Source organism: Engraulis encrasicolus, chromosome 23 (genome assembly GCF_034702125.1).
Source record: "Engraulis encrasicolus isolate BLACKSEA-1 chromosome 23, IST_EnEncr_1.0, whole genome shotgun sequence".
In the NCBI taxonomy this organism is placed as follows: Eukaryota; Metazoa; Chordata; class Actinopteri; order Clupeiformes; family Engraulidae; genus Engraulis; species Engraulis encrasicolus.
Window position 1 is genome coordinate 34583985 of NC_085879.1, and position 26019 is coordinate 34610003.

The 26019-nt window shown below is 42.7% G+C and overlaps 3 protein-coding genes across 3 annotated transcripts; 2 read left to right on the forward strand and 1 right to left on the reverse strand.

Annotated features, from left to right (window-relative positions):
* Positions 1–484: 484 nt before the first annotated feature.
* On the forward strand, positions 485–21389 carry acsl4a (acyl-CoA synthetase long chain family member 4a). Its single transcript, XM_063189606.1, has 15 exons — positions 485–1022; positions 2559–3156; positions 5057–5234; positions 6018–6127; positions 7955–8093; positions 10081–10231; positions 11614–11737; positions 11841–11912; positions 12244–12383; positions 13414–13583; positions 14349–14423; positions 15785–15976; positions 16428–16542; positions 17118–17275; positions 19204–21389. Exons 2-15 carry the CDS (start codon positions 2806–2808, stop codon positions 19359–19361), a joined length of 2133 nt encoding a protein of 710 aa, XP_063045676.1. The 5' UTR covers positions 485–1022; positions 2559–2805; the 3' UTR covers positions 19362–21389.
* Positions 21390–21436: 47 nt separating this feature from the next.
* On the reverse strand, positions 21437–22615 carry nxt2 (nuclear transport factor 2-like export factor 2). Its single transcript, XM_063189608.1, has 5 exons — positions 22535–22615; positions 22251–22400; positions 22038–22124; positions 21801–21945; positions 21437–21685 (listed from the first exon to the last, which is right to left on the reverse strand). Exons 2-5 carry the CDS (start codon positions 22263–22265, stop codon positions 21501–21503), a joined length of 432 nt encoding a protein of 143 aa, XP_063045678.1. The 5' UTR covers positions 22266–22400; positions 22535–22615; the 3' UTR covers positions 21437–21500.
* Positions 22616–22931: 316 nt separating this feature from the next.
* On the forward strand, positions 22932–25741 carry psmd10 (proteasome 26S subunit, non-ATPase 10). The gene is made up of 5 exons (XM_063189607.1): positions 22932–23049; positions 23248–23346; positions 23517–23663; positions 23935–24101; positions 25085–25741. Exons 1-5 carry the CDS (start codon positions 22936–22938, stop codon positions 25236–25238), a joined length of 681 nt encoding a protein of 226 aa, XP_063045677.1. The 5' UTR covers positions 22932–22935; the 3' UTR covers positions 25239–25741.
* The last annotated feature ends 278 nt before the right edge of the window (positions 25742–26019 follow it).

The following is a 26019-nucleotide window of genomic DNA, read 5'->3' on the forward strand; positions in this document are numbered from 1 at the left end:
AGAAGAATAACGTGATCTGAAGAGGGACCACGCACGCTGCTGTGGTGATGGGTTGGTGGTGTGGCATATCATCTGTGTACCGCAGTCCACTAACAGTTGAAACATTGTTGTTCTCTGAAAGCTGTATTTAATCATAGACATTGTCTTGCAGCTACTGTTCAAGAGGGATACATTTTGTTTATTGATGACCTCACAAGCACAATTGAATAGCATCCGCCTCTGTAGAAATGTAATGGATGTCTTCTGCTCTTTTTATTATTTTAAATGGTGCATTGTTGTGACCTGACATGAGACCCTAGTTTATACTTCCTAAAATAGTGTACAGTACACAGATTTCCCCCTGTAAGCAGTTTATTGGACACAATGCAAATGAGTGAAATTGCCTAAAACATGATCAGATAGTGTATACACATGACCAAGTTACCTCATCTGTTGTCAATGGGACTGGCTGGGTGGTGTGATATGTGGTGTGTCTCAGAGGGATGAACTGCCCCTGGGTATCCTTTTAATTGGGATTGGGATTGGCTGTGGGATTGGGGGATCTTGCCTCCAAATCCCTGTAGTGGTAGTAGTGGTCCGGTGTGGATTAGCTGAACAGCATCCTCCTCAGTCAGTCCTCACCTGTGAGGTGGGGTGAGGCGTGAGAGGCGCTGTCATTGGCTATCTTCCCCTCACCCCTGCATTGTGAAACTACAGTATTACACAGAGAGAGAGAGGGGACGTATACATAGCAATGACGAAGGAGGATGCTGTAGTCCGGAAAAGTACTGCAGTGAGATTGGCCGGTGTGTTGACTTGAGGTGAGCTAGATAAATACTTGTTTTAAAAGGCAGTGTGTCAGATGAGCCCCAGCCAAGTTGAGCTCCAGTGCAGCCCAGTAGAACTACACTAACTCACAGCTGTGGTCCTTCTCCGCAGTTCATTTAGCTCGAGTGTATAGGGGAAGGAATGCTTGCTTACACTGCCTGGCTGTAGCTCAGTGGAACCTCTCCATCACTGAAATTACATAACTTTGCTGTAAGGTATGTACTTTTCCCTTTTAGGACTGTCATACACAGAGGGATACTATTGTTGATTTAATTCTTTGTTGTTTAGTTCTTTTTTGTTTTGCTGTTATGTGAGACAAGCACTCCTTTTTAGATGCACAGAAGACTGTAGGCTTTGTGTTTGCTGCTGGTGCTGCTTGCTGTGCCATTGCAGGTCATTTGAGGTTAGGCTGTGGGCTTGCCATTCAGACATGTCCAGGCTATTTGTGGTTAACACGTCCTCATTAGGTGGAGATTATTCATGTAATCAGAATTATGACCATTTCCGAGATAAACAAACAAATAGTCAGTGCCATAGTGCTGCAGTGCTGTGTTGCTGTTCCGGTTGCTTGTTACAGTGTGTGTGTGTGTGTGTGTGTGTGTGTGTGTGTGTGTGTGTGTGTGTGTGTGTGTGTGTGTGTGTGTGTGTGTGTGTGTGTGTGTGGTTTCTGAGACCATTGTTCTCAAAGAATTTCATGTATGTGTCCTTTATCATATCATGTAACCTTTATCATTTGATGTTATCAAAAAGTATCTCTCTGTGTTCTCTTTGCCTCCTGTATCTTTCCCCCCCAAAAGCATTAAGAGCAGAAGTTGCTTGAGCAAGTCAGTGTTTTTCTTGGACCTGGTCTTATCAGCTGAGATAAAGATCTTTTTGTTTTAAAGATCAGTGGAAAGGGCTTTGTTTTCAGAATATTTGTTATTTGGGCTCGATAATCGTGTCAGCCTCTACAGTAAAGAAAAAAATGGGTGACTCACTCACTCTGTAAACAGAGCTGTTCCCTGCAGTATCCAGAATATCTGATGTGGTTTTCTACAGAAGTGTGCTGGAACCGTTGCCCTGATACATTGCCTTTCCTCCAAACTAAAGATTGAAAGGTCAGACTATTGGTGTGGCAAAGCATCTAAACTGGAGAGATAAGAGGGTGCGTTCGAACCTACAAAGATAATCATGTCATCTCTGACTGACAAGAGAGATTGGTGATTAAGACTTAGCCTTAGGCATTGTGAAAAAGGCTTTAAAAACATGTGGACCCAGGCTATCATCAACAACCAAACAAAACTCTAAACAGAGTGAGAAGCCTAGCTGTCATTTGAAAGAAGGACAAGGAAGGAGATTTGATTCGATCAAAGGTGGTTGCCTTTACTGCAACACCTGCAAAATGTGAAAGGCACCTAACAAACAGTCACAGTCTGCACTGCAGTCACATTGAAGCAGCAGAGTGGAAGCCTTGTTTGGTGTCCGGAGAGTGTGTATGTGTTTTTTTTATTAGGAGAGCGTCACAAACAAGCAAGCAACTGTGACATGCGCCGATGCTCGCTGCTTTTACATCGCTTTGAACATGTGACCTGAGCAGACATGACTTGTGTTAGTGGAGGGAGGCATCAGGCAAAACATGCTTTGAGTGGAGAGTGCAGTTTCTCAGCAGTGAAATGCTCTGCTTGTTGGGACGAAAGGGGTGCAATTAAATGACGTGGCCTTCTGTCTTTTTCTCTCCTTTGTCTGTTTTGATTGGTGTTTTCCCCAACCAGGCAGCCTAAAAGACGTTGGAAGTGAACCTCGCCCCCTGTTTTAACCAGCACCCCAAACACTCCTCTGCCTTCTCTTGGACATCCTTCACACTCCATCGCTGTCGTTTTGTTCTCTCCGGAGAAATAAAGAGAGCCCTGCTCTCTGAGACACTTTTCTCTTCGCAATCCTCCTCCACCTCCTCCTCCTCCTCCTCCTCTTCCTCACCATCTCTCGGCTCTCTATCCAACACTCTATCCCACCGAGAGGATGGGTGTGAAGATGGACCTCCAGACCGTGGTGCTGCTGCCCGTGCACCTGCTGGTGTGGCTCTACTCCGTGCTCAGCTTCCTCCCCTGGTACTTCCTCACGGGCGCCCAGGAGAAGAAGGCCCTGGCCAGGCGCACCAAGGCCAAGTCCACCTCAGGCCGGCCGGAGGGGCCCTACCGCTCCACGGACTGCTTCAACAACCTGGCTCAGATGGACTTTGAGGGGAAAGACACGCTGGATAAGCTGTTTAATCACGCCGTGGAGCGCTTCGGACCCAACCAGTGCCTGGGAACCCGGGCCGTGCTCAGCGAGGAGAACGAGAAGCAGCCCAGTGGCAAGGTTTTTAAAAAGGTATACAACACAGTTCCCCATTGGCAAGGTTTTTAAAAAGGTATACAACACAGTTCCCCATTGGCAAGGTTTTTAAAAAGGTATAGAATGCAGTTACTCTTTGGCAAGGTTTTTAAAAAGGTATACAACACAGTTCCCAATTGGAAAGGTTTTTAAAAAGGTATACAACACAGTTCCCCATTGGCAAGGTTTTTAAAAAGGTATACAACACAGTTCCCCATTGGCAAGGTTTTTAAAAAGGTATACAACACAGTTCCCCATTGGCAAGGTTTTTAAAAAGGTATATAACGCAGTTCCTCATTGGCAAGGTTTTTAAAAAGGTATACAACACAGTTCCCCATTGGCAAGGTTTTTAAAAAGGTATACAACACAGTTCCCCATTGGCAAGGTTTTTAAAAAGGTATAGAATGCAGTGCCCCAGAGGCTAGATTTTTAAAAGGTATAGAATGTAGTCAGCACGTTTTTTTTTTTTTTTTTAAATGTTTAGAATGCAGTGCCCCAGAGGCTAGATTTTTAAAAGGTATAGTATGCAGTGCCCCAGGGACAAGGTTTTTAAAAAGGTATAGAATTTCCCCATTGGCAAGGTTTTTAAATTTTATTAATTTTATGAAGGACTTTTGTTTTTATTTTTTTCATTGAACTGTGGAGAGTATAACAGGAAGAGAGTGGGAGAGAGAGACAGTGGGTGCATTCCAATATGCGACCTTGCTTCCTCCACTTGTGCTTGTGGCTTCGCCCCACCTCCTGGCCCCTCCTCCGTGGAGAAAACAATAAAGTTTTCCAGCTGTCAGCCTAGCCACAACAACTTTTGGGGGACTGTTTTTCATTCATCATCCCAATTGCAAATGAGAAAAAGTATTTACAATTGAGCTTTTGCAATATATTTAAATATAATGCTGTTGTCAGTGATGTCATCATGACATATTACTTCCTGGTGCGAGGCCACAAGCACAAGTGGAGGAAGCAAGGTCGCATATTGGAATGCACCCAGTGTAGACTTGGGGAAACTAGCCAGGCCGGACTCTGACCTGGGTCCCCATGGGCATGCAATCCTATATGTGGAGGGCTTGGCGCACTGTGCCACAGCGCCCCCCACAACTTCTTTTTAAGGTTTACAATGCAGTGATCCAGTGGCAACAGTTTTGTGAAATAATGTAGAATGCAGTGCCTCAGTCAAAAGTTTTTCTTTGTTTTTTCAAAAACATAGACGTAGAATGTAGTGTTAACCCCCACGCAGCCCTGTGGCAAGATCTTTTAAAAGGTAGATAATAGAACTTAGTGTGTGTCGTGCCCTCCTCACCAGTTGCTTTGATGTTTAAGGCAGTCACCTTAGCAACGCACCCCTCCCACCCCTAACTAAGTTATCCCAACTGAATTAGATTTGAACTGAGGGTTTAGAATCCGGACAGGATATCATGTGCAAATCAGCATGTCTAAAAGCACTTCACCGAACGCACTTCCTACCTGCTAGGAAATAATGGTCAACATTTCAGAAGAGATATAATTAATTTATTGCCGGCCCCACAAGTCCCTAGCCCAAACACGAACACATCAGACCCGCGTGCCCCCACCAATCTAGCACATTTCCTGTCGGAGATACAGTGACGCATTTGATTGGAACCATATAATCCGAAATGACAAAAGCAAATGGGAGACAAAAAAGGGACAAAAAAAAGGTCCCACTCCCAAACAATTTCCCCTACTGTAGCATCGCATGCAGCCAGTCACGCAGCCTCTGTGCATGTGACGTTAATTTAACTAGGCTAAGTGTCACTCTTACCCCATGTGGCCACAGTACACATGAATCACCCTCTCTGTTACACACTGGCAATTATCCCTTTGAAGAGTCACTCTGACTGTGACTGTGCTTTTCTCTCTCTGTCTGTCGCCCCTGTTTCAGCTCATTCTGGGAGATTACAAATGGATCACCTACCATGAAATGGACGTCATCGTGAGTCACTTTGGCAGTGGCTTAGCGGCGCTGGGGCAGCAGCCCAAGTGTACCATAGCCATTTTTTGTGAGACGCGGGCCGAGTGGATGATCACGGCCCAGACGTGCTTCAGATTCAATTTTCCATGTAAGCCTAGCTACTGCAACTACCACACACACACACACACACACACACGCACACGCACACGCGCACACACACACACACACACACACACACACACACACACACACACACACACGCACACACACACAGTCCTCCATATTGACCCCCCATTACCTCATCAGCTCTCCCTCTAGCAACTGTAGTTATCAGGGTCAACTTGTATGCATGTTGCAAGTGATTTCCTGATTTTATTGTGTGAATATCATGTTATTTTGATATGTATATTTGAATGACCGTGTTATTGGCCTCCCTAATTAACACTCATTTTTTCCATGTGACATTTTCCCACTATGAATGATTTTTTAAAAGTCATTTTGAAAAAGTCTTTCACTCTATCTCAAAATATTTAGTACTTGCTCCCAAGCTTGCTTCCTACAGATAGAAGTGCGCTTCATTTCTGTGGTGTGATACATCATTGTATATTCTGCCCTACAAAGGCAAAATGCAGTAACTACATATTGTATCAAAATTGAGTTAGACGGAAAATGGTCTTTATTATACCTCCTTTATCTTGTGACAAATCTGTATGGTCAGAATGTGTCCCGTTTTATAAATATTGCTATGTCAAAATAGCAGTAACTACTACAATAGCCAACCTACTGCTAAGGCTTTGAAGGCATTTTTCTCAGTTTCACTGTTGGCGTACTTATTGCACGTTGCCTTTGTTGGGCAGTATTGATATTATTATAGGATGTATCACTGCATCCTCTGACCTCTGACCTCTCTGTGCCCTCTGACCCCTTCTAGTGGTGACGTTCTACGCTACGCTGGGAGAGGAGGCCGTGGCCTTTGGCCTGAATGAGTGCGGCGTGACTCACTTGGTGACGAGCTCAGAGCTGCTAGAGGCCAAACTCAAGGTAAGTGGAGTTGCTAAATTCCCCACCCTGATCTCTGAGACTGGTGTAATATTTATTTTACTCTTGCGCCGGCACCCTATTACTCAGCCCAGCCCATGTTGACACTCGATGATATGAATAGATTGGGCACAGTGGGTTTTGTGGTTAATGGCATTAAGATGCATTAATGTGGCATTGGCACCAGCGCTGATGTTAGGTAATACAAATTGGATGTAGGTTTTGGCACAATGCCTTCTTTTCTATTATTTTCATTTTCACATTATTTTATATTATGATTATTTTATATGCCATTGGTATCAGCAGTCTGCACCCATCTGTCTCGGCATACTGTTTAAGCAGCTGTTTTACCAGATAGTTTTCGGGCCATGGTTGCCCAACGAGCTGGACACGGAGTTGTCTCTCATGGAAATTTAGAAAGAGATGCTGCAGTCCTCTAAACTCAGCTAATTAAGAATGTTCAAATGAGTAATTCTGTACACATTCCACTGGCTGGCCAGGTGCAGGACCAATGAAGTCCAATAAAGAGAATGAAAAGTCTGCTGCACCTCTTGAACAGCACATTTATTTACAAGGCAATATTTCATCCTTGTTGAAATGAAGGTGCAGTTTCTTTTACACACAAATGGTGGGTAAATGACTGCTTTACGTTTGGAAAGACAATTTTAATTGTTGTTTTAAGATGGCCTCCAGTACGAATGAGCGAGAGGCTGCTGATAAACTGATGTGAGTTTGTGTGTGTTCTTCCTCGTGTTCCCAGAACGTGCTCCCACAGATCCATAGCCTGAAGCACATCGTCTAACATTGAAAAATACTTCTTAAGTGTTGTTGTATGATGTCCGCCACCCTCTAGACTCTAGGGTCTAGAGCAGTGTTTCTTAACTGGAATGGCCTTGGGACCTACAGTTTTCTATAGACATGCAGTGACCCAGTTTTCTTGGCATGTCACTGTCGGCCCATGAGTCGATCAGAAACCGGTTTGCTCTTTGGGGCGTTTGCATGTGATGGAGGTCTGTTGACCTTATTGGTCATCCAGTCAATGTATTCTGATATCAAAATGTATTTATTCAAGACTAATAAAAAGGTTAATTAAGATTGTTACACCATAGTTCCGCGACCCACCCATGACCCCTCCACGACCCACTTTTGGTCTCGACCCTCTCTCTCTAGGTCGTCCTCAGACCCACCCGTTAAGAAACACTGGTCTAGAGCAATTGTTCTCAAACTTTTTCCATCATTCCCCCCTCAGAGGGTCTGAATGCTTGCGAGCCCCCCCCAAGCAACAGCAGTAGGCCTACTTGCGCAGACTGATTTTGCGATCGCTGCGTAGAATCAAAAGAAAGGTGACTGGTGAGATTAGACAAAGAGGGACTGCAGACGAATGCAGATGTGTGTTTATTTCCTATGCTATTCAAAATCATGACAATTAATAATATAATGTTGGAGGGCTTTAAACTTATTGATTTATTGACTTACAGGAAATAATTTCCTGGGCGGGGGGGGGACCCAAAAAATCAGATGTCACACGCCCCCCCCCCGAGATACCTCCATGGCCCCCCCTAGGGGGACTTACGCCCCACTTTGAGAAACACTGGTCTACTCAAGAGCAATTGAGCTGACTTGAGCCTGTTGATAACTAACCCTTGTCCTGTACTAACCCCTTTTCGTGTGTGTGTGTGTGTGTGTGTGTGTGTGTGTGTGTGTGTGTGTGTGTGTGTGTGTGTGTGTGTGTGTGTGTGTGTGTGTGTGTGTGTGTGTGTGTGTGTGTGTGTGTGTGTGTGCGTGTGTGCGCGCGTGTGTGTGTGCGCGTGTTTCTCCTCGTGTTCTCAGAACGTGCTGCCACAGATCCCTAACCTGAAGCACATCATCTATGTGGACAGCAGGAAGGTCAGCAGGGAGGGCTACCCGGAGGGCCTGCAGCTCCACAGCATGGATGACGTGCAGAGCCTTGGAGCCATGCCCGACCACTGTAAGAGCTTCTTCTGTTGTTGCTGCTGCTGTTACTCTCTTACAAGCCTGACTTGTGTGGGGAGAAAAAAGCGAGAAAAGAAAAGTACCCGTGTCAGACTGGTACAAGATGCAGAGGAGCCTGCTGGGCTGGTGTGGGGTGGGGGGAGCAAAGGGGTCAGTTGCCCCGGGCCCAGGGAGAGGCGAGGGCCCAGAATTGCGTCCCCATTACATTGTATTTGTTGGGTGGGTAGCCCTTTCAGATCACTTTGTCCTATTTTAACTGCCAGGCTAACAGTAAAGGTTATTGATTATTGAGATGAAAAAGCTGTAAAATGCCAGAATCTTGACCTGTTGTCTTGGTGTCTTCAGCATGACTTGTTAAAAAAATAGAATAAAAAAGCCAGAAAGAAAAGTGTACCATATCAGACTGGTACAAGACGGATGGTGTTCAGGCTTTATGGTTGATTTCAGACTCAGTTGCAGTGTGCGGACTTTCTTCTCTCTCTGTGATTTCATAGTTGGCTCATAGTTGTCTGACAGGATAACATTTACGGTTACTGATGAATAATATTGAATGAGAAGTTTTTCAATGACGAGATCTTGTCCTGATGTCGGCCAATGAGCTCTGATAAACAGAGGCCAAGCAAACATTAGGCTACCGTCATGATAACATTAGAGAGGAGGATTGATAAGGAGGAGACAAGGATAAGAGATAAGGAGTTTCTACCAGAATCGGTATGGCGTAAGGTTTCAAGTTGCTATATGGCTGTCATGGCCCTTAAAGGGGCCACTATTTTGGGGCTTAATACAGTTAAAATCGTTGACCAGGGTGTATAAAGATGGTAAAGTCTCTTCTTTTTCATGTAAGCCGTTGTCTTGCTTTGACAAGTTAAGAGGGAGTATGTCGCTAAGCTAGTGAAAGTCAATCGATCCGTGTAGCATGCTACATGCCACAGTGATCCATTGACTTTCACTAGCTTAGCTACAATCTCCCTCTTTTAACTTGTTTTAAAGCAAGACAACGCTTAACATGACAAATAAGACACTTTACCACCTTCATAAACCCCAGCTAACAATTTTAACTGTATTAAGCCCCAGAATAGTGGCATACCCCTTTAAGGAGAGTAGTAGGTGTTCAGAATGTATGGAGTGCAATGGGGAAGTAAAGCCCATTTAGGAGAGTGGACTTCCTCCCACGTTGTTGCATTGATGACATGTAGTATGCTTAATCTTCATTACCTTGGGTATCTCGGTTGAAAATCTTCAATCACATTTCAGAATTCTGCTGGTATGAAATATCTGATAAGTTGTGTTGTGCAGCTATTAAATATCTTAACTAGACTGTGTGGAATTGTGACATTTCTTCTTCTTCAAAGTTGTTGGCAACAATCGTGGTATATGTGCTAGTTTGTTGCACATCTAAATGTCCAAACTTTCTCGCAGTAGACGCATGAATCAGGACATGATGGATTTCAGATATGGTTTTATTCTATTGAATTATTTCAAAGTCGTTGCAACATCTACTTATGACGCCACTGAAGTATGTCAAATCATTTGACATGTGCAATCCTCCGTTTCGGCAACCCAGGAAATTATTGAATGACTTTTTACCTTCATCTATGACATCAATGCTGGTGTGTGCAATCTCTGTAGGAAATGTCTGAAAGGAACGCCCTGGTTCACAGTGACGTGGGATTATGACATTTTTGAATGTTTCTTTTTTTTCCAGTCTTTCAAAGCTATTATCTAGCCATTTTGACTAGGTTCTTTGAAAGGATAATATTGTGTGCTGTGTAATTTCTAGTTTCTTCTTCAAAAACATATACTTTCAGGGGGTTTCATATCATATTTCATATGAATCTTTCTTTCCAATGATCATGATATGATGATGATTCCCCCATGCCAGCTTGTCTAATGTCGTGGTAAAACAGTGCTATCTCTACAGTATGGTTACACAACCATTGTGTGTGCACCATGTCTGAAAATCCCTTTTCTCTCCGTTGCAGTGAACCGTGAGATTGTGAAGCCCACACCGTCGGACCTGGCGGTGATCATGTACACCAGTGGCTCCACGGGGCGGCCCAAAGGGGTCATGATCGTACACAGCAACCTGATCGCCGGCATGACGGGCCAGTGCGAAAGAATACCCGGCCTGGGGTGAGTTGAATTGCCATCCAAAAAGGGAAGACGCTTGTCGCAGCGGCGCCTCAGCCCATCTTATTTTTTTTATTTTTGTTATAAAAAAAAGGTGTTTTACGACTTTATTGATGATAGAACAGTTTGAGAGGTGGACAGGAAGCGAATGGGGAGAGAGAAGGGGAGGGGTCGACCCGGGCCGCGAATCGAACCCGGGTCAGCCGCATGATAGACGAGTGCCCTACCAGTTGGCCACGGCAGGGCTGCGTCAAAGGCTTTCTAATTTAACTTAATCAAGCAGTGTGCCTTTCGGAACCTTGTCAAGACTTAACACCAGCAACAAGTGGAGTGAAGTTTGAGCATATTTGTATGTGACCAATTTTCTTTGGGCCAAAAAGTGAAGCAGCACTCCTTAGTGACCAAAAAGTGTTGGTGTTTTAGTGCAGAGATCGCCTACTCACGGTATCTTACCATTCGGAAACTTCTTTTCTATTTCCTGTTGCGGTTAAGTTGACTTACAGGTTATGTTAAGTCAGTGGTTGGTTCCCAAGCTTTCTGCTGGGCCCCCTTTTTGGTCCTCTTATCTGTAAGAATATTTTCGCAACCTCCATACACGTACCTAAAATATTTAAAAAATGTGTCTCTTAATATTGCAAAATACAATATGAAACTCACAGGAAAGGTAAATAGGTATACCTGTAAACTTACACTTGTTATCCATGCAAGTGAATATACTACTACTAACAATTTATGGAATGGTTATGTATAATAAAAGCATGTATTCAAGTTTTAATGCACACAGTCCCTACCCGACTCACCATAGGGTCCCAGTTTGGGAACCTCTGTGTGAAGTCATTCTCTCTGTTCTTCAGTGGTGTTTTTAATGTAATGTAATGCAATGCAGTGTGATGTAATGTAGTGTAGTGTAAGTGCCTTATTGACGTAGATCATGAGCGGATGCCCTGCCCTGGGTGAGCGAAGAGCGGAGGCTGTATCTACTTCCTCTTCTGGTCAAGTTGTCTAGCAGTTTGCAGGCACTGAACTTTATGCACTGATCTTCTCCTGCTTTGAGAATTAAAAGGCTGCAATTATATATCATACAATATTATACATATTTTTATTTTTATATATATAGTCCCACCTCTAAAGGTTTTGAGAAATCCAACATGCATTAATAAATAAACGTTTTTTTTTATTGCTGTTTTTATGGAAATCTAATCGAACATGAAATAGCTATAGTTGGCTTTATTGGCAAAAATCCAATGAACCAAACAAATTGGCGTAAAGGAATGGAACAATGCCCGCCACCCCCCTTTTAGCTTAACTGCTTAATTAGCAATGAACCAAACAAACTTGTCGAGTGGTAAAGTCTTATTTCATGTAAATAATATTCTGTCTGTTAGGCCAATGGACACGTATATTGCCTATCTCCCCCTGGCCCACGTCCTGGAGATGACTGCGGAGATCTCCTGTGTGACTTACGGCTGCAGGATCGGCTACTCCTCCCCCCAGACCCTCTCTGACCAGGTATAACAGCCACGTGTGAATTTAACCCCATTTCTTCTCCCCCAAGCTGCCTCTTTTTGTGCTGACAGTGCTCTCCCACTTCCTTGTTTTTTTCTTTCCACAGTCCACAAAGATCAAAAAGGGCAGTAAAGGAGACTGCTCGGTGCTCAAGCCCACACTCATGGCAGCTGTTCCGGTAATTTGTTTTCTTCTTTGGAAGTTGAAGCTTGTGAGGTCACCCCTAAAGGGAAACACCTTTCATGCGTATCACCCCACTGTACTTAGACATGTGTTTTGACTTTTTTTTGCACAGTAGTTGTTCTTGTGCAGAATTTAAACAAATGACATGGCCATGCGTCTGCTTAATGTAATGTAATGTACACTGTGCACTTTTAAGGAGCTGCTTTAAAATGATACTGAGTATATTAAAGGTTTAGTATTCTGTTCTATTCCATTCCATTTTATTCTGTTCTTTTTCTCATCTATTCTACGTACATGATGGCCTTTTGTTTCTGTTACCCTTGTAGGAAATAATGGACCGCATTAACAAAAATGTGATGAGTAAGGTCCAGGAGATGAACTGTGTGCAGAGGACCCTCTTCAAGCTGGCCTACAACTACAAGCTGGAGCAGATCAAGAGGGGCTACGATGCTCCCTTATGCAACGCGTAAGCACTTCCTTACGTGTGTGTGTGTGTGTTTGGGGGGGACCACACAAACTGCCTTGTACTGCACAATGGGCTGGTTAAAGAAGCTGCACAAGGCCTTCTGGAAGGCTTAGAGGAGATTTGCCATACTGAGCGGAATTTAAGTGAAATAGCTGTGAAAAGGTTAATATGAGGTCCTGCTTTATTTAAATGGTGTGTAGGAGTCTGCACATGCAGGAACATGCTCAAGGAGGAAAGAAATAGACATGCTAAATAAATGATGAGAATTGGCTATGATTGCAATTTCTACTGCTTTATTTGAATGGTGTGTAGGAATCTGCACATACAGTACATATGCTGAAACTGTTAAAAAACATATGTTTTGAAATGCTTTCTGGTTAAGGTTATGGTTAGGCTTTGAGTTTATATAGTTCTAAGGGAATGATGAAGGCTAAATGATCTCTGTTGTGGTCAGTGGGCTGCATATGTTGGTGGATAATAACTTTGAAATGTCATTAGCCTCTGATAATGGCTTAGGCCCAAATGCATCTGCAATGGACATGCTAAATAAGGAATGAGAATTGGCTTGTGATTGCAATTTCTACTGCTTATAATTGATCATTTCAGGCACAGAAAATTATTTCTGGTTTTCTTACCCAGACAGTTGCAGTCAGTGACTAATAAATAAAAATATAAAATAAAGAGACACTGCAAGCACAGCAGTTTGTACCGTCTGCTTTATGACATCTACTGTGGACAGACTGTTCACATATGTCCCCAAATGAAGTAATAGGCTTATGTAATGGAGGTCAACTAGCAGAGTTTGGCGTGCAACATTAATAAACCTTCCTTCCGAAGCCTCAATACAGCGCGGTAGCGTTTGGCTATCGAACCGGCCCTTTAGCTCAGCGCTCTCGTACTGTGACTCCCATTGCCGAACCGATGTAGCTGACGTGGAGGTGGCAGGTTCGCGCCCCGAGGGGGATGAACTGTGCAGGAACACCTCCGTCACACTTGCGTAACATAACACTGTGTGTGTTCCCTTTTGCAGGCTGTTTAAGAAGGTGCGTTCCCTGCTGGGGGGTAATGTGCGGATGATGCTGTCTGGCGGCGCCCCGCTGTCCTCCGTCACCCAGCGCTTCATGAACATCTGCTTCTGCTGTCCCGTGGGCCAGGGCTACGGCCTCACAGAGACCTGCGGGGCCGGCACCATCACCGAGGGTGAGCACACAACCATTACATTACATTACATTACATTACATTTTGCAGACTTCAAATCTGCTGGGCAGGCACCATCACAAAGGGTGAGAACATAACTAGGTATAACATTACATCACATCACATCACATCACACTATATTTAGTAGACTCTTTTATCTAGAGAGCTGCAGGGCAGAGCACCATCACATCACATCACATCACCAACACCATCACATTGACATTTTTAGAACCATCACATCATGGAGGCGCAGCTGCTACTAAAATCGACAATGACCCAGTTTTTGCAGTGTTTTGTTTTTATTCATTTGCATGTGGCTGAGTAGGCCTGAAAGGGAAGTAAGTTCCACAAGTGTCACGCAATCACGCATTGCTGTGCCACTAGACAATGCATGCTGTCATACCGGTATATTTTGTACTAGTTGTTGTACTGAAAAAATCATGGAGATTTTTGTGTTGTGTTCTTTCCCCTCCTTGTCATAAACATGTGACTAAATATGTCAGAATAGACATGATTTTAGACTTTTCTTTCCATTACATAATGATGTCTGAAATAATGATGTCAAAAAAGGTGGGGTGTGCTGCTACTTACAAAAAACTCTGAGGCACAGTTGGAAACTTCAACAGGTTACAGCATGCCTCACGCCTGAATGACTAGTTCCACAGTAGGCAAGGGATTAAAACCGGGCATGTTGAAGGAGGGTGGTACTTGCCTTGAGGCCGCGGCTTTTTGTGGTCGTAACTAATGTTTGTGTTTGTTGTTTTCTAGTGGCTGACTACAGTACAGGCCGAGTGGGAGCGCCTCTAATCTGCTGTGAGATCAAACTAAGGGACTGGGCCGAGGGTAGGTATACGTTTGGATAAGCATCGCTTAACACACTTAAAGCGGTACTGTACCTTTTTCTGGAAATAATCTCATTTTACACCTCCCCTTGAGTTAAATGGTTGAGCTTGACCTTTCTCCTGTACTTCCAGTTGTTCTCCGAGTCTGGCAGTGCAAATTTCACTCCCATGCTAGCATATATAATTGAAACTTATGAAACGAGCTAGAAGCTAGCTGGTCCCATAACGTTCAATGATAATTGCTAGTTTGGAAATAGAAGTTACATCACCAGACAAACAGAGTGGCTCTAGGGAAGGTGTAAAATGAGCTCATATGCAGAAATTGTACGATATCGCTCTTAGTTTAACAGTTGCTTCAGACAAAATACCTCATCACATCAGTGGATCTTTCCTTGTATTTAAACTTGTTCATGTGTCATATAGCTACTAAAAAACTTTATCAGTTTGCTGTGACTAATTACACTGTTCAATACTTTGGACATGGCTCACATAACATCTGATATTTGTGCCTCACTTGATTTGTGTACGCTTTAGTATTTTAGAAATGATGTCATATATACAGGGCTGATAGTATTCAGGCTCCATGCCTGATTTCAGGCTTGACAGAGTTTGCAAAAATAAAAAAATTGATAATAATTAGCCATTAGGTTATTCTTATCTCAGAAAGTGTTACAGGTTCAGGGGTTTCTTCTACTATCAGGCTTGAATAATGGTCATACACAGGCTATTAAATGTTTGAGTAATGTGTCAAAATAGACCTACGTTATGCCACTATGCAGTATCTTGTCGTCGTCGTTAGAGCAGGGGGGAAACTTCAGGCTCAGGATTTTTTTTCACTATCACCCCTGAATATATTTGATCCGTCTTCCTAAATTACACGCTCATACCTTTTTAAGATACAAAAAAAACTGCATTTGAATAAGAAATGATGCCTTGTCAAAAGTCATCATCCTGTCATGCTGAATAATTATTTGCATGTAACGTGTCTTAGTACTTCAGGGGAAAAAAGTCACATAACATCATGTTAGTGTGCCTTTTAACTCATTCAGATTTTAGCCTTAACTGCAGATACAGTACATCAGTGGTCTCCAAATGGCGGCCTACGGGCCAGATCCGGCCCAGGCGTGGCAAACATGGCCCACCATGAGGATGCGTGTTATCTGGGGCTGTATGGTCAGGTGATTTGTATAGCCCTCAGCCTCATTTGCGATACATAATTTGGCCTTTGGGGGAAGAAAATTGGAGATCACTGCAGTACGTCAACCTGGGTTTAAATAAGGAATGATGACTTGTCCAACCCCGTGGTCCTGTCACGCTGAATGAAATATTAATTGTTTGCATATAATCTGTCCCTGGTTTCAGGCGGTTACACGAGGCAGGACAAGCCGCACCCGCGAGGGGAGATCCTGATCGGTGGCCCTAACGTAACGCAGGGCTACTACAGGAAAGACGGCAGCATTAACGACGACTTCTTTGCAGACGAGAACGGCCAGCGCTGGTTTTGCACAGGAGATGTAGGAGAGATCCATGCGGATGGTTGCCTACAGATAGTGGGTATGTGGCCAAACTGGCGAATTTCTTCAGAGTGTGTGTTTTGCCAAAGATACTGTGGGGGGGTTATGCTGGTCAGCGAAGTCACATTATTACCCTCCCTGTATTGCACGTCATTCACATGTTGAAAATATGAAATATACTATTGCTATTCAAAAATGACTTTAAAAAAAACCTTAATATAAACATTTTTTAGTTTAAAGTTTAAAACAAACCCAGGGCAGATGCCCACGCCCAGTGGCACAGAGCCTTCTTCAGGGTATATTTAGAGGGGCCTTATACAATTATAAGACAATATGGATTGTACCAGGTTTCAGCAATGCGTGATCCTTTACCTCTGTAGCCCCTAGATCGGAAAAGAGTAAGTGGTGCCCATATCAAGCATGCTGCATTTGGGTGGAGCTGCATCTTAAATTTCATTGTTTCTTCTTTTTTTTTGCCCTCTTCTTTCTAGACCGTAAAAAGGACCTTGTCAAATTGCAAGCTGGAGAGTACGTCTCGCTGGGCAAAGTGGAGTCCGCCCTGAAGAGCTGTCCTCTCATTGACAACATCTGCGCCTACGCAAACAGGTATCACTTGTACAAGTAAACCTGACTTGACTTGACTGGGGATATCACATGTCTAGTTGCAAACATGGACTCTGTGTGCTTCAGCTCAGGTTCCTTATTCTAAGTTCAAAAGTTAGAATAGTCTGCAGAATTGGGGGTTTTCCTTCTCTTTTTGTTACTGAAAAGTAAAATGTCTGTTGAGCAACTGATATTTCACTCCAAGTTATACTTCGCCTTTCACAGTCTTTCGTATGCATATACTATGTCATATAAACATCCTTTTTTTGTTTCGTTGCATGTGACGAATAAACATTGTTGTATTGTTTATTGTTTTTGGATTTCCAGTGATGGACAACCTGGATTCAGACGCAACAATCCAGTGCCACATATTCCAAATGACCTGGTTTTACCTGTCTAAATACCCTAACTAACTAGACAGGCAAAGCCAGGTCGTATGGAATATGTGGCACTGGATTGTCCAGGTTGCCCATTGCTACCAATTTACTGATAGAGCTAGAGCTATGTTACTGGGATACGTTCTTCTACGTGTTGTTTTCTTGCTCTAATTGCTGTGCTCGACTCCGGTGTTCTTCCAGTGATCAGAACTACGTGATCAGCTTCGTGGTGCCCAACCAGAAGACGCTGACGACCATGGCCGGCCTGAAGGGCATCACGGGCACGTGGGAGGAGATCTGCCTCCATCCCCTCATGGAGATGGAGGTCCTGCGAGCCATTAAAGAAGTCGCCGCATCATGTGAGTCACACCCGCACCGACAGGAAGAATACACTAAATTACCAAAAGTGTTCGCTAACCTGCCTTGACTAGCATACGAACTTAACTGCCATCCCATTGCCAACCCCTTCGGGTTCCATAGGATATTGGTTGTCCTTTTGCAGCTATTACAGCTTCAAACTCATCTGGGAAGGCTGTCCACAAGGTTGAGGAGTGTGGTTTTTAAAAAAATTTTGACCATTCTTCCAAAAGCGTATGTAGGCTATGTAGTCTCAGAGTAGTAGCCTAGCCCAACGTTTTGACTCTGTAGTCCTGAACTGTGAGCACCAACGAGACTAGAGCACACACACAAGCTCTCTAAATGGCATCCTTCTTGATGTCCAAAAGTGTTTAATCAAGACCAGATGTGTTTGAAGCATCGGCCGAGGGACAGACTGTTCCAGAGAAGGGCTCCCTTTACTCGCCCACCAGTAGACATGCTCTATACATCTGTCTGGGTGGAGGAGTTCACCTCCACCTCTTCCTCTTCACTCCCCTACAGATCTATAGGCCTCTCTGGCACAACTACAATGTCCTTCAAAGGCAAAGTAACTACACCAAGACTGAAACAGAGAAATATGCCTTCAAAGCCTTGGGATTAGGTTGGATTTTGTAGTTACTGTAAATTTGACATAACAATACCTCTGAAATGGGAAGCATTTGAACCAAAAGGCTTTGTCACAAGATAAAGGAGGTGTAATGAAGACCATTTTCAGTTTAAATCAGATTATGACAAAATATGTGGTTAATGCACTTTGCGTTTGTAGGGCAATACAGCCATGCTCCCATGCAGCCATCTCCCTGAATGGATGAGTTGGGGTCTTCACCACAACTTCACTCCCACATAAGTCTCTAGGCCTGTGTTGCGCAACTACAACCAAGTGTTATAACTGTGCAGTTTTAAAACCCCTCAGTTGATCACAGGTTTTATTACAAGCGTGGCATTGTTGTGTCCATTTAAGAATGTCATGTGTGTAATCTGTTTTTAGTCACTGCATAGTAACGTAAAGCTGCTGTGAAAATGGGGATAATCCTACAATGTGCTTGCTAGTCCATTAAGTACTACTAATTCTCAAAAAATACGTCTGGCCTGTACAATTTTCTGACCTTCAGTTGATCTAAATCAATTTTGGTGCCTAAAAAACTGTGTGTTTAAGTTGGGGTCATCTCAATGAACGAACACTGTAGTCATACCAAAAAAAGCCATTAAATGCCTGTAGTAGAGATGTGGCGATATCATGGGAGTGCAAACATTGTCAACAACATTGAAAACATTGTGATTCATTACACATCTTATGTTACCACAACCTCCTATTCTTTACATGACAACCATCTCTACCTGACTGCATAATTGCAGTTATGACACAAACATGGGTTACACAAGAGCTGCAATAGTGCTTTATAACGCCCCCTGGAGGTAAAGAATTGTGTTGCTGTAAAGTGTGTGCTACTTCCGCTTGGTACGTAATTAGTTGATGTGGGATAACTACAGTTATGTATTTCAAGGGCTTGTTGCATAACGATGCAGCCAACTCCTATCTGCGCTGATGCTGCAGCTTCATAATTAGTTGCTGTGAGATGACCAGAGATGGGTAACCTGAATTCATTAGTTTCCAATCCAGTGCCACATATTCCAAATTAGCTTCCCAGTTAACCAGGTCCTCATTCTTCAAGGTCAGACGAAGTTCAGTTAGTTACAATTAACATCTTTGGATGGCATGAATGAAATTAGAAGAACAGCAAAAAAGGAACTCGCACACCACTGATGCAGATGCAAAATCAAAGAATGTTAATGTATGAGGGAAAAAAGTGCTTCTCAGTGTCATGGAAAACATTTTTGGTCCTTCAGATCATCATCAGAGACAAGAAAAATGCTCAGAAACATAACATTGTCTGCTCTCCTCCCACAGCAAAACTCCAGCGCTTTGAGATCCCGGTGAAGGTCCACCTGAGCCCCGACCCGTGGACGCCAGAGACAGGGCTGGTCACCGACGCCTTCAAGCTGAAGAGGAAGGAGCTGAAGAACCACTATCTCCACGCCATCGAGCGAATGTACGGGCGAAAGTAGGACCCGACCAGCACACTCCAGCCAAAGCCAACAACTACAACACTTCACCATTCCACTCACTGTCACACACTCTCAATGTGCATCAGATCATCTTCAAGTCCGCTTAAAGAGATCTCCAGTCCTACCATACAGTACGTTGCTTCAAGTTAGCATAGTAGAGCACACGCAAATGCACACGTTGAAGTGATAAGTCCTGTAGATTTGTTTTTCGATGTTTTGTTTGATTTTTTCTTTCTCGTCCATTTCTTACTGTTTTGTTCAAAGTAAGGAGCTTTTGTTGACCGTTCCAACATGGCGTGATGTCAGTGGAATTGTTATTATTGGAACTGTAAAAATGTTGATGGCCCGACCACATTGCACCTGATGGATTGAGAAGATGCAGCTTTATGAAAAACCAGATCACCTCTCTCAAAAATGAAGTTCAAGCATACAACAGCAAGAAACTGCCATACATCTTTCTACGCATCTTTTTGTAACTATTGTCCTAAATTATCCATATGACTTGTATTTATTTGCAACCATTGTTAAGCACTTATTCGTATAAGCTTCAACCAGTTGTTCAAAACAGCAGACTCCTCAGGGGAGTTTGCCGCATCAGTAAAGTTTATGGTAGTTGTTCAGTCCCTCCTGGTTGCCGATTGTACAAAGCAGTGTCACCGTGCCTTTAGAGAGATCTGTTGTTTTGTGACAAACTATTTGTCTTGACGCAAGTCTAGTTCATTAGTATTTTGGTAGTATTGGGTGCTTATGAATACATTGACAGGGGATACATCTGGATTTTATTTTATGGAGTTCATAGATATGATGCCCCTAACATTGATGCATCCAAAGGAATCACTCCTGTGTTAATATATGGATGTTTTTTGCACCAGGACAAACTATTTGTTTTGACTTGAATATGAATTCAAATATTAAACTGCAAATGGGAGTTACATGCATTTCACTGTATCCAGTATATTTGACTGCAGTGAAATGGCATATCAGACTTATTTATTTCTGAATGACTCAGGGTATGTTGACTGGAGAGTGTAGATCAGTTTTCAAATAAACGTGAAGTGAAAACTTTCCAAAAAATAAAAAAAAGATTCAGGTTACCTGTTGTCTAAGGGAAGCTTTTTGGTCCAAATGAATATAATATTGAATTCGTTGTTAAACCATGAGGCCCTGGCAAGATTAATAAGAGGTACAAACGATTATGTGTCAGTTGCCATTATTGAATTGAAGGTTGTTTTTAATATTGTGTAAGTGTAATATAAAAAAATACTTTGTTGTTTTTGTTCTGGGGAATCAATATTCAGGTGTAGATAAGTGCTTTGTCTCCTTTTGCCACAGCTCAGCAGCAGCAGGATTTGCTCTGTTGTATTTGCAGTCATTTGTTTTTCGGGATCTCACTTTGGCAATCAGAATGTATATGGTTTAACCTTTGCCTGATTGCATTAATTTAATGTTTCCACTGTCACTGAACCATACTGTTTCTTTGTTTCTGTGGTAAATATGTTGAGGGATTTGTTTTTTGTTTGTTTTTAATGGGACTGTTACATTGCCTTGTTATGATTTCATTTTTTTTAACACTGCATTAAATTACTTTTTTTTTCGGAGGAAGGAAGCTTCCCTTTTTTAATGCTGATATGAATATTGTACTTCTCCTACACTCAACCAATGATACTGATGGAGAAGAGAATTCATTTTCCCCATAACAGTTCCTCAGCTATAGCTTGTTAATAGGATATGTAGCTGCTGGACATTAATTGGTACATAACTTGTTTGTTTTAAATGGAAAGCCATGCTTCATTCCATGTTATTATGCCAGAACAGAGCTCCATGAGTCTGCCAAATTCTAGACCAATGTGTGGCATTTGGAAACTTGATTTAACTTACTACTTTACTTTTAAACAGTCCTGTTAAAAAAGGTATAAACTCCAGTGAAATACATTTGCTTGGTAGAATGTTTCACGATGCTGTTATTTATTCCATTGTGTGGGTCATGTTATGTAACATACATTGTTATAAATAAAATGTTTTGTAATATTCTTTGCACATTCTTCTTTGGTGAACAGAAAAAAATAGCCCTTCACTTGGAAAAAAAATGTTTATTTACACTTAAAATCATATCAAACACACAACAACCACATCACTACTTCAGCTGGCCCAATCTTGGAACCGGAAACAGTCACTGGCAATTTTCCAGACAGGCTGATCACTGTTAGGCGATGCCTGTGCAGTCAACAAAAAGTTTTGATTGAAGTATCGCTGTTTGTTTCCATCAAACTTCACTGAACCTGCGGTTATTACCAGCAAAGTTGTTTGGCCTTGTGTCGCTTGCTCTGTAAGAAAAGAAAAAACAGCAGGGGTAAGTTTTTAAAAAAGGGACCAATCTAGCGCATCTGACTGATGTAAACATTCTGTGAGCTTGGATTGCAGTGACTTAGAATCGCATACCATGAACTGGTTGACAGTCCAGTGTGTGCACTTGGAATTCACTTGATGGAAGGGATTCAAAGAAGTCTCCAAGGGCATCTTGTCCCGAGACTGCATTGCCATTCCATACCAAGGTGGCTTTGTCCAAGTACAGCCTGGTCAGATGCTTTGCCATGAAACACATGAGAGGTGAGAAAGTAAATACAGGTCCTAAAAATACAGACAATTGTACAGAAACACAGTAAGCATAAGGCATACCCTTCTCTTCTTATCCATGCAGTCATAATAGATGTTCACAAACTCTTCTGAATATCTGCAGGATTGGTCCGCGTGAGTCCTGAAATCCTTCAGATACACACACACACGGATCAATTAGCTTTTCCAGAGACAGCATTGTAGAGGGAAATTGGGTTATTGTTTGTAAAGGCAGAGAGTGGAGTCGAAGGGTGATCACAGTTTTTGTTTACTTACAACGGTCGAGGCCATGTGGAAGGCGGTGTCAGTCTTGAATGTAAACTTATCAGTATTTTCAGATAACTTGTGATTACATGTATTTGGCAAGATTCACGATTCGACGTTCATGCTACAGGGTTTGATAGCATCTGTTCCCAAGAACACCCCCTGTTGTCACAAAGAACACAAAACAGATCTCCTTTTTTAAATGTTGTTCTTGTCTTTCATATCAACAATTATTCAGTATTAAAAGAATCACCAAACAACTACGGTATCGCTGTTATGAGACTCAAAATACTTACAAACCTAGAAAGATGAAACTGTGGATATTCCTCCCTCTCACACTTTTCCAAGAGCCTTGTACGTCACAGTGTTCCTTCCCCCTGCATAATGACCATTTCGACCGTTCCGCTTTAGAAAAACAACGTGGGAGAGACGATTGTGTGTGAAATTATGTGTATTTTCAAGATGTCTTATATTTAGTGTATAACGTCCAAATACAAACGGAACAAAAAGAAACAGATAAGATGTGGTTCAGAAATTACATTTTTGAATTTGCTTTACACCGGATATAACGTCACTGTCCAGCAACTGTTTTTTCCGACGAGAGTTTTCGAGCAAGTCATCCAAGATAGCTAGCCATCATTTATATTCTTTTCATGTATGACTAGTTTAATGTCATAAATTAGTTGAAGTGTCGGTCATGGAAGGTTCCGTATCTAATGTAGAAATATGTAATTTTGCCTATTCTGGCAAGTTTGATGAATTAAAGAAATGCATCCTTTCCGATAAATCGTTGGCCACTAAAACGGATCAGGTAACGTTGTTATCAGATAATGCAGCCTGTTTCTATTTCAAAAGGCAAATTTGCTCTACCATTTGATACACTGCAGCAACACGTTTTCAAACAAGCTCAGCCCAGGTGGTTGGTGTTTCATGGAGACTGAAATGTATGTTACAGACAGCTGTGAAACGAATTGTTTCAGTTCAATATTATTCTTCTGCTCTCCCTCAGGATCAAAGAACTGCACTTCACTGGGCCTGCTCGGCTGGCCACACAGACATTGTATCATTTCTGTTGGATCTCGGTGTCGAAGTCAACATTCAAGATGATGTGAGTCTCATAAAACCACCTTGGTAATGTGGCTAATGTGGTAGTGGAAGTAACTTAGTTAGTGTGTTTTCAAACAGCTGGACTCACTAATTTTGGACTAGTTCTATAGCAAAACTTCAGTTCCTCTGATGCTATGATGTATGGGTGATATCCACTCTGTTGTTCTTTAGGCTGGCTGGACTCCTCTTCACATCGCTGCCTCTGCAGGTCGAGATGTAATAGTGCAGTTCCTGATAGCAAAGGGGGCCCAGCTGAACTCTGTCAACCAGAATGGATGCACACCTCTGCACTACGCCGCATCAAAGAATAGATATGACGTATGTTTGTATTTTACTGGCCTTGTCATTTGCATATTTGTAGGCCTCACAGTGTACAAGAGCGACATTGTCTCATTTTACAGGCATACACGTAGCCTACGACTGCCAATTTTGAATTGTTCTGATACTTCATTGAAAAAAGGAGCTGATGGTATACAAATGGATAGACCCTGTCATTTTCAAAATGTATACAGCAAGCAAGTGCTGTATGTGTGCATGGTTTGATTAAACATGTAACCGATTTGACTTTTGTTTATTTACCGATTAACAGATAGCTCGGCTATTGCTGGAAAATGGTGCAGACCCCAATGCCACGGATAAGCTGGAATCCACTCCTTTGCACAGAGCGTCAGCCAAAGGAAACTATCGGCTGATTCAGCTTCTGCTTGAACAAAGCGCTTCTACAAACATTCAAGATTCGGAAGGAAACACTGCCTTGTAAGTAAACCTCTTGCGCCTCATAAGCATGTTGCAAGAGTTACTGTTTTCCGTTTGTTTACAGTTGACCTTTTACCTTTTTGTGCTGTTTTTGGGCAGCCACCATGGTTTTATGTTATGCAGTTGGTTTTGCGATCAGAGGGTTGTAGGTTCTAGTCCACCCTAACCAGCAGGTAATGGCTGAAGTGGTCAAGTTGAGCACGGAAGCTAACCCAGATTGATAGAGCCTGTAACTCGGTTATGGCAGAGTTCCTCTCTCTCCACCAGTTATCGTATTTGAATGTAACCACTCCATAGCTTTCTACTGAATGATGTTAAAACAAGAGTATGATAAGAGCAGGTTAGTAACCCATATAACTGTACCTAAATATAAGTCACTTTGGATAAAAGCTTTATAAGAGTAAGATCCCACACATCCCACCTCGCTGAGGCCAGGTGCAGGACAAAGGCGTATCTAATGGTGGTAGAAAGAGTAGAAGTCTGCACATTGGAGCTCTGCTTTGAAGGTTTAATGACCTGAATAAACTTTGAAAGCGGAGCTACAGTGTGCGGACTTCCAGTCTTTCTACTTTGGATAAAAGCATCAGCCAAGTGTGAAGTCAAGTGAAAGCCCAACTGGGAAACTCCAATTTCCATTGTCATTGTGACAGCACTCCACAGCACACAAGTGTTCACTGCACACTGCACACAACGAAATTGCATTTATGCCTCACCCGTGCAAGGGGGCAGCCCCCAATGGCGCCCCTGGGAAGCAGTGCGGTGGGACGGTACCATGCTCAGGGTACCTCAGTCATGGAGGAGGATGGGGGAGAGCACTGGTTAATTACTCCCCCTACCAACATGGCGGGTCGGGAGTCGAACCGGCAACCTTTGGGCTACAAGTCTGACGCCCTAATCACTTACCCATGACTGCCCATATACCCATATGCTACCCTATAATGCATTGTTTTTGTTTTTTTATATACCATCCTGTGTTTGTGAAGGCACTTGGCGTGTGATGAAGAGCGGGTGGAGGCTGCCAAGCTGTTGGTGGAGCATGGAGCCAGCATTTACATCGAGAACAAGGAGGAGAAGACCCCTGTGCAGCTCGCCAAAGGAGGCATGAGAACGCTACTGCAGAGGATTGTGGAGGGTTGAGCCCATCATCTCATCGTCTCAACTCATGGGGAGGTATGAGGCTGTGCAGGGGGCCCAGTGACCACAGTAGCATCCCATGCCGCTTTGTCACAAGGTGCCATGCGCTGAGGAAGGACTTTGCTACTTGTATTTGACCATAGGAGTGATACAGATGAGCAAAAAAAAAGAACCCTAAATCCAGATTTGAAACTAAGATGTCGACCTTAATGTGTCAGCCGCTCCATGATTTTTTTTTTTTGCCTGAAAAGTTTGGATATGAACTTGAGCTTCTTTTAAAGAGAGTGTACTTAATTTAGTTGTTTGTACTTAGGCATTGTTTTAAGTATTTTGGATTTTTTGTCTATTGTAAGTCCTAACTATGTCTGTAGATATGTTTTGCAGTATAGCTTTTGGCTCTTGGATATGTTTAAAACATGGATTAATAATATGTTCTTTGTATTGACCAGTTTGTGGACATGTTTTACTTGCTTTGACCAAAATGTAAATAAAATAAAAGTAAATGAGTCTGTTGTACCCATGGACCATTATTTTCATGTGGTCAGGAAAGTGAAAGCTGTTTTTCCAAAGTAGACCGTAATGGCATATTAGAACAAATATTTTACAATGTCAAGATGATTTCCACAGAGGCCCATCGTGTTAAACAGCTGTGCTGTGTGTTTTGGAAGAATAATGTGTTTAGGGAAATCCAGATGTCTATTGCTGCAGTTAAATAAATGTACATCATTGAGGTGTTTTGCTTGAAATGTAAACAGGTATGCATGAATATTAAATACAGTATATT